The sequence below is a fragment of the Phyllostomus hastatus genome, unplaced genomic scaffold (assembly GCF_019186645.2).
Source record: "Phyllostomus hastatus isolate PE091 unplaced genomic scaffold, TTU_PhHast_1.1 phas_contig_5, whole genome shotgun sequence".
Classification (NCBI taxonomy): Eukaryota; Metazoa; Chordata; class Mammalia; order Chiroptera; family Phyllostomidae; genus Phyllostomus; species Phyllostomus hastatus.
This window is the reverse complement of record NW_025333897.1, coordinates 2,304,338-2,312,258: the sequence shown is the minus strand read 5'-3', so window position 1 is coordinate 2,312,258 and position 7,921 is coordinate 2,304,338. Positions and strand designations below refer to the sequence as shown.

Sequence of the window (7,921 nt, the reverse complement as noted above, 5' to 3'; positions counted from 1 at the left end):
TTTGTTGTCTCCCTTCTCTAGAAAGTAGTTTCATCAAGGCAACGATTTTTGTCTATTTTGTTTCGTGCCAATGCGCGAAACGTAGTCTAGCACACAGTAAGCGTTTAATAAATACTTGTTGAGTTAGTGTTGCTGAGTAGGACGGCGTTCCAAGCCCGAGCAGGTTGAGGCCTGAAGGAGAGACCCACCTTATGAATCATTCATGACTGGCACCGCCCACACGCGAGGACGCGCGCGCGCGAGAGAGGCGGCGGCGGCGGCGGCGGCGGCGGCGGCGGCGGGCGCGGTGCGCAAGCGCGGAGGGCATTGCGCAGGCGCGGGCGGAGGGCGGGCTGAGGCAGCTGAAGCGGCGGCGGCGTCGGCGGTAGCACCTCGGGTAGAGGGGCGGGAGCTGAGGCGGGAGCGGACCGGCTGGTGGGTTAGCGAGAGGCGGCGGAATGGTGGACTACCACGCGGCAAACCAGTCGTACCAGTACGGCCCCAGCAGCGGGGGCAATGGCGCCGGCGGCGGGAGTAGCATGGGCGACTACATGGCCCAGGAGGACGACTGGGACCGGGACCTGCTGCTGGACCCGGCCTGGGAGAAGCAGCAGCGGAAGGTGCGCGGCCTGAGGGCCGGACGGGCTGGAATGGGGCTTGCGAAGGAGACTGGGGCCCGGGAAGGAGGTCGGAGGTCCTGAAAGGGAATTGGAGGGTTTGCGATTGGAGTTGGCGGGTCTGAGAAGGAATTGGCGGGTCTGGGAAGGGGTTTGGAGTCCTGAAAAGGAATTGCAGAACTTGAGCGAGAATTGGGAGTCTGAAAAAATCATTGGCGGCCCAGGAGGGAGTGTGGAAGTCTGAAGAACAGGACTCAGGGAGCCCGAGGAAGGAATGGGAAGGTCTGGGCGGGGAATTGGAGGAACCGAGGAGATGATTGGACAGTCCAAAATGGAATTGGGGTCCGAGGCGGCGTTGGAGGGTTAGGGTGATGAGAGGACCGGGGTCTGGAATTCGGGGGTCAGGAGAGAATTCGGGGTGGGGGGGTCCGAAGAGCAGCTGGAGGATGGCGGGGGTGGTTCGGAGTGCGGGAAGGTCTGGAGGGGGTTGGAATTCTGGGGGCCTCGGGGTGGGGGAGTTCCGAAGGGCGTGAAGATTCTGGAAGTCTGAGCGGAGCAGGGCCAGTGAGGAAGGGGTCGTGGGGTGTGGAGAGTGGCGGGCGGATCAGGAGACTGGGGAGACGGAGACGAAAGGAGAGGGGCTCCGGGGAGCAGTGGGTGTGCAAAGACGTGCGGCTCGGGGCGCGGGGACCAGTGGGGATGTGAAGGAGGTCTGAGGCTGGGAGATGCCAGGGGCCTGTGAGTGAGTTCTCCAAGGGGCAGGATTTATTTGGGGTGCCCCTTTTTAAAGGGAAAGGCGGAGATAGGAGGAATAAGGAATGGATGAGGGCTGGAGAGTGTTTGGAGTCGTTTTGAGGAGGGGTTTCCGAAGAACTGAGGAGGGCTGGAGGCACACGGAGGGTTGGAGGAGCCTGAGGGGAAGGTCTGGAAAAGGTGAGAATGGTGGGGGAGGGAAGTGAGCCGGAATGGAATGGCGAATAATGGGAGGGAGGTTAGTTTAGGAAAATGAAAGCCTTCTTGGGGAATGAGTATGTAATAGAACGAGAAAGGAGGGTTTTTTTGCGGGGGGTGGGGGAGTTTCTGGAGATGCGCCCCCCCCCCCGAATTGGAAGTGTGTCTGTGTTGTGAAGGGAGAAAAAGTGGGAGGAATATGTGAGAATATTCAGGAAGAACGGTGTCTTTTGGCAGGGGCGGGAGGGATGAAGAGATCATAAAGCAGGGTCTGTTTTTAGGTGGCACTTTGGGGTGTGGAAGCAATTTAGGAGGGACCCACAGTAGTGAAAGAAAGATCAAAAGAAGTGGGAGGCCCTGAGAAGGTGGTGTGTGTCTGGACCGGGAACGCAGAGCTGATGTAAGAGGGTTGGAGTGTGCGCTGAAGAAAGTGTGTTGAGCAGGCATGTGTGGGACGGGGTTGTGTACAGGTATGTTCCAGGAGAGTGGGAGGTCCTCTCAGGTAGAGGCATTTAATGTGTCCTGGAGATCTGAAATTACTTCCCCAGGTTCGTGGTTGGTCACGGTGTCCATGGGACTTTGGGAGTGTCAGCTTGGTGGAGCTTTTTCAGGAACATGGGGCCAGACTCAAGGGATTTGAGCTTCGAAAAGAGTGGAGACTGACTCGAAGCCTCTGGAGGGTGTGAATTGGTGCTCTGGAGCTCGGTGCAGGCAGCCCAGTCTAGAGGGGAAAGGGTAAAAGAACAGCTGTTCCAAACCGTCCCCGGGGTGGAGCCTGGCGTAACCTTGGGTAAATTACCGACCTCTGCTTGAATTTCCTCATCAGTGGTGGGGGTGGCGGGTTGGTGGTGGTGTCCTTATCCGTTGCCCCACCTACCTCAGGGTGGGCAGGTTGAGATAATCTGACATTAAAATGCTTTTTGAGAGGAAAGGGAGACCTACTCTACAGTCGCAGCAATAATTTATTACCTGAAGGCAGTGTGGGGTTGCCAAGAGATTGGAAAGTTGGGAGGGGAAAGGGGCTGTGGGATTGTTTGGAGGAATGTCTGGGATCTGTCTTCTGCTCCAGGTGCTTGAGCCCCTTGACCCTTTTCCCTCAGGTAGTGGGAATGGGAGACCTTCCTTCTCCCTCCCCTCTCCAAGTGATTCCTTTTGCTAGCTCAGTTCCACTTTCTTCTGGGAGTCAGGGTGTTCCCTCATGGTTCTAGCCTCCCTTCACACAGGGTGAGGCTGGGGCACCATCCAGGCTCTGGGCGTGGACCAGGACTCACCGGAACCCCAAGTCCTTGCTGCTGTGTGTCATTCTTCCTCCTCCCTTCCTCCAGGACCAGGCAAAGTTGAGGGAAAGGCTGGCTCATAGTGTGCTCTAATGCCAGTGCTTTAGATTCTCAGTAAGGGCCAGATTCCAGCATGTCCTGCTTTATATCTACTGCATAAAATATTTATACATAACTTCTTTGGGGAGAAATATTGCTTCATTGCTGTGCACTTTCCTATTATGTGGTAGGGATCCTTTCTGAAAGGGGGAGGGAGTAACAGAAAGGAGTATATACACAAGTTTGTGCTGTTCCCTCCCTTCTAAGAGGAACCCCTCCACACACATACTCAGAAAGTCTGACAAATTGCCCTTCTTGCCTCTTCAAGACTGAGCCACTGAACACATGGAGAGTGGCAGTTCTGTGTCTTGTGTATATTCACTCTAAAAAGCTGTGTCCAGGACGTCTGTAGACCCTTAAAAGGTGTGGGATTAAATATTTCTAGGAATTAAGTGACGGTTGGCCCAAGTCAGAGTGTGTGTGGCTCCTGGTGGTTCTCATTTTTACCCGGAGGCTTTACCTTTGCTCTGATTTGTAGGGACTCTGTAACCAAGGCATTTCCAGATAAGTAGGTAATGTAACAGTTATGACACGAGAAGACCCTAAGTGTTCTCCTGGGGGATGGGAGACGGATTGGTCTGGTTTTTGAGTAAGTTCTTGAGCAATTATGGTTCTAGGCCACAGTTCCCCCTCCCAGTTTCTGAAAGAGGCTTAGGTAACCTCACTCACCCCCTACTCTCCTAGACAGGTAAGGTCTCTTGACAGCTGCTGCTGAACTTCTCAGCACAGCAAGAGGAAATGCCTCCTTTGCTAAGCTTGCATGTTCATTGAAACATCACTGTTTGTAGCACCTCAGTGTTTAGAACCCGACCTTTGGCTGTATTAGGTATGAGTTAATTATTTGAAAGTTCTGATGGTGTTTTGTTTTTCTACAAATAGGGTTTTTTTCTTTCTTTCTTTTTTTTTTAGGTTGATGATGGAGGCCCCAGAGTAGCCGTCTGTTATTTTGTTCCATTACTCTAATTGCTTGCCTCTTAGGGTCTGGCTAAGACTAACATGTCCTTAGCCATTTTCCAAATTGAATAACGTACTTACAAAAAAACTGAAGCACAACTCCCACCACCAAACTCAGTTGTCATCTAGAAATAAGACTGTGGGGGGGAGGTGTTAGGGGTGGCAGATATACTCTGCCCTTTTGGGGGAGGGATAGGAGAAGCTATTCAGCTGGCAGCACTGTGTTTTCCCTGTCCCCCAGTGTGTTTTAGAACATGGCTTTTCTGATGACTGCAGAAATGGTGAGGTACAGGAGAATGGCTGGGAGTACGGCGCCCCTTGTAGCCACACTCATATACATTTAGTTGAGAGCTGAAATCTTGTTGGTGCCATGGAGTAGTGCCTGTTGTACCCTCTAATCCTAGGTGGTTCAGGGCATGGGCCCAGGATTGCCCTTTGCCTTTTGAAACACCCTCCCTGATTCTGGCTTCTGAGACCAACTAGGACACTACTTTGGCAGCAAGGGGCTGACTCACTCTCCAATTGGAAACTGGTGCTAATTGGTTTCATTTAATGGCAGCCAATTGTCTGGCCTTGAGTGGGCTTGCATGTGGGGAAAGTTGGGTACAAGTATTGAAGGAAAACAACCCCAGAAATCAGGGAGGTGTTTTAATATCCAGGTGCTGTTGATGCTGTTAACTGAGATGCAGTCAGGGAGGTCAGTTAAAATGTATGTAGCTTGCACTCTCAAAATGTCCTCTTAATCAAATGTCTGGGCAGCAGGGACAAGTCTGGATTCCAGTTTAAGCCTCAGGGGTGGAGAGTTTTGCAATTGAAACAATACTACAGTCATGGCAGATTCATGGCAGACTTTGGCCAGACAGTGCCCATTTTCAGAGCTAACCAAGTGAGTGGTACAAGTAAGTTATCTGGCAGTGTTATTTAGCAGATGACTGCAAAGAGAATGGAGCCAAAAAGAATTGATTTGGGAAGGCTCAAGGAATTTCTGAGGCTGTTGAGATGAACACATTAAGCTTTTGCTGTATTGATTTAAAGTGTGCTGGGACTTGTAACAAGCCTTTGACCAGATTTAAGGGTTCTTTAAAAAAAATTCCCTTGCTATTTTATTTTTAGTGGGGAGGAGAGGCGTAGGGCAAACATAATTAGCGAACACCTAACCTCAAGTTTTCTGAGTAGCTAAACTATCAACATTTTTATCTCTTCCCTGTTTTTCCCAGCTTTAGCCCTATTTCCTTCACTTAGTGATGTCCATGTTCTCATCAGTCACCTTTAGTTCTCTTTCCTCAGTTTCCTTCCGCTGCTTTTATTTATGTATTTATTTTACAGAATAACAAAAGCACTTCTGTTGTCCTAAGTCCTCCTTCCCCCCTTTTCTTTTTTCATGGAAATAGGAGGCAAGTGATAGCAAGTTGGTAATTCAATGGCAGTGGTAACTGAAACACTGACCTACTAAAAGGTAGGTGGAAGTTTCTACTTGGGCAGATACAAATCCTGTCATCCATGAGGTTTGAAAGAAGTCTTTATATCATGGGTGGTTTGAGTGAGCCTCCAGCATACATGTAAGGAAACTTAGTTTTACAGTGTTGGCAGTTTAGGGGCCAGATTTGTTATAAAGTGTCTGAAAGTGGCACAGGTAACACTTGCTTTTTAAAATGGTTTATGAGTTACATTTTAATCAATCTCCCAGATATCAAGGAGTATAAGGTTCAGTGAATCAAGAGAAACATAATTTAAAATTCTAGCCTCTGTTTAAAGAGTGATCTTACTGGGGGAGATATTAACCTACTAGCTGGGAGGACCCTACCTCCCCCAGAAAGTGAAATCTTTGCATATATTTAACTGGCAAGAGTGTCCTGACATCAGTGTTTGGGAAGTTCTAGCCAAGTAGCAGTCTCCCTGGGATTATAAAAATCCCGGAGACATTTGCCTTGGTGTTGTGCCTTTTTTTGGTAGTGTTGTTCTTTTATGTCCTCCCCCACCCCCTTTCCCTCATAAACAACAGATGCCTTTACTTGGAATGTCCCTGGAAAGTCTTTAAAAGCTGGTTGGTGTAACTTGGTTGCTTTCTCTTTAGTCTGAGCAGCAGTTACTCCAGAAGAGGCCAGTGGCCTTTTTCTTAAATGTAATTTATTGAAGTGTTATCTAAAGTGAGTGGCTTGAGCTTCCTTGGAATTTGATATTTGCCACCTGTTTCTGTTCTGGTCCCTGCCTTCCTGGGGTGAGTCCCATAACCCCAAGAGTGAGGAACCATCCTGTTTTCAGAAGGGAGAGTGAGTGGTTGCCCAGCCAGAGCAGTTGTGCACCCCCATTCTCCTCTGCCCCCATGGTTTCTCCGCACTTTCCAAACTTCGGGTCATTTGTGATGTTTCCATTCCTACTGCTACTTTTACATACTTTATAACTTTAAGTCAATTTGTCTTTTAAAACTTGTTTTAAAAGGAAAAGTTGTAGGAGTCGGGTAAATGGAAAACCCAGCTTCTCTGGCCATAAATAGGAAACTGAAAAAATAAACAGACTGAAAACAACAATGTTGCTAAATTCCTGCTCAAGGCTCAGAGCCTGAGGCATGCTCCCTGTGTTAAAAGGAGATTGGCAGGTAGGTATTGGTTAGGTACTAAAGGCCCATGGTACTAAGCAGAGACAGTTTGTATCAGAGAAGTAATCAGAAAGTTTGCAAGAGAATTTAAGGGAATAACCTTCTCACTCTGATTCAAGGTTTAATGTAGGGTATGAATGAACTTAAACTCTCCCGTGTGTGCATGCCATACTTGGAAAAAACTTTATCTCACTAGACTCAGGAAACATTACATGACTGGCAGGACAGAGTGACTGCGGTACCCAGTAGCACGCAGCCCGTCTTGCTTGCCCAGTGTCCCACCATACTGAACTTGAACATGTCACTCGTGACTGGTTGACACTGAATTTGTCTTTGCTTCTAAATGTTAGGATTTTTAAATTTTTGTTTTTTAGGAAACGAGAACACCATGGTAAATATTAAGAATTGTGAGTTCATTGCTCCCCACCCCCCGCCCCCTACAGCTTTTCTTTTTGAAAACCCCAGCTTTCTCATACATAGACACTTAAAGTTTGGTTGCTTCCATGAGTCAGCTATGGTGCTACCCCGGCTGGGTATTTGAATCCTAAATTCTGAAAGGAAAGCAGTTCCCTCCTGTGGAGTTAAGAAAGGCTTGTTTCAATGTTTTTCTTCCAAATATCAGAGCAGAACAGACTCTTTGTCTTCCAGTGGAACTATCCACACAGGGCAGAAATAGTTGGAAGTGGCAGTTACTATGCAGAACACAGTGAGGTCATCTTGGGAAATGTCGTTGATGGTGTTGAAATGATTGAATGGGATGCTAGAACACTAGAATACAATAGCATTTGTGTCTATGGCTTCTGGTAGGAATAAAGAAGACATTGTGGTTTGTTTTATGCCTTTTAAAGTTCTCCCCCCAAAGGTGTGGGGCTGAGTGATGTCTGTCATTGGCTTTCTAGTGGGTTTTCTTTTCATCTCCCCACCCCCTGCTCCTCGCCCTCTGAAGGCTGTTGAGAGTGGGTAGAAGCCACAGTCTTACGTGGATTGGGAAGGCAGGCAGTACTCCTTACTCTTTGTTCTCCTGGTGTAAAAGGAACATATTTAGTTTTAATCTCCAAGGTAAAGAGTTTCCATATCTTATCTTGTGTGCAGTAACGACTCTTGATTGCAGCTTTAAAGAATGTGCTAATTAGCAGCCATCCAGAATGGGGGCACAGCAGGAAGTAAGAGATGCATTTCTCTCTCCTTCCTTCCTCCTTCCCTCCCTCCCTCCATTTTGATGGCTGAGAAGGCCAATTTGAGGTTAGGAAAACCATCACTGGAGGAAGCTTGAAAGTGACTCAACAACTAGCCACATGGTGGAGGTTCTTGAGGGGGGTCATGCAGGGAGGGTTTGTGGGTCTTCCGCGTGCTTTGTTGAAATGGGCGTTCTTTGAGCAAGCACTCGCCAAGGGCGGTGCTAGAAGTCATGGGCCTCAGTGAGCTAGCGTGGTGACAGTCAACACAAC

At 48.7% G+C, this 7,921-nt stretch overlaps 1 protein-coding gene across 2 annotated transcripts in view; it reads left to right on the top strand.

Moving 5' to 3' along the window:
- Positions 1-310: 310 nt before the first annotated feature.
- ACTN4 (actinin alpha 4) overlaps positions 311-7,921 on the top strand; it is a 72,243-nt gene continuing 64,632 nt past the window's right edge. The window contains exon 1 of one of the 2 annotated variants that reach the window (XM_045846634.1): positions 311-599. In XM_045846634.1, the coding sequence (XP_045702590.1) occupies positions 438-599 (162 nt within the window). In that variant the 5' untranslated portion in view covers positions 311-437. The remainder of the gene's footprint in view (positions 600-7,921) is intronic. The other variant, XM_045846633.1, reaches the window with a different exon arrangement.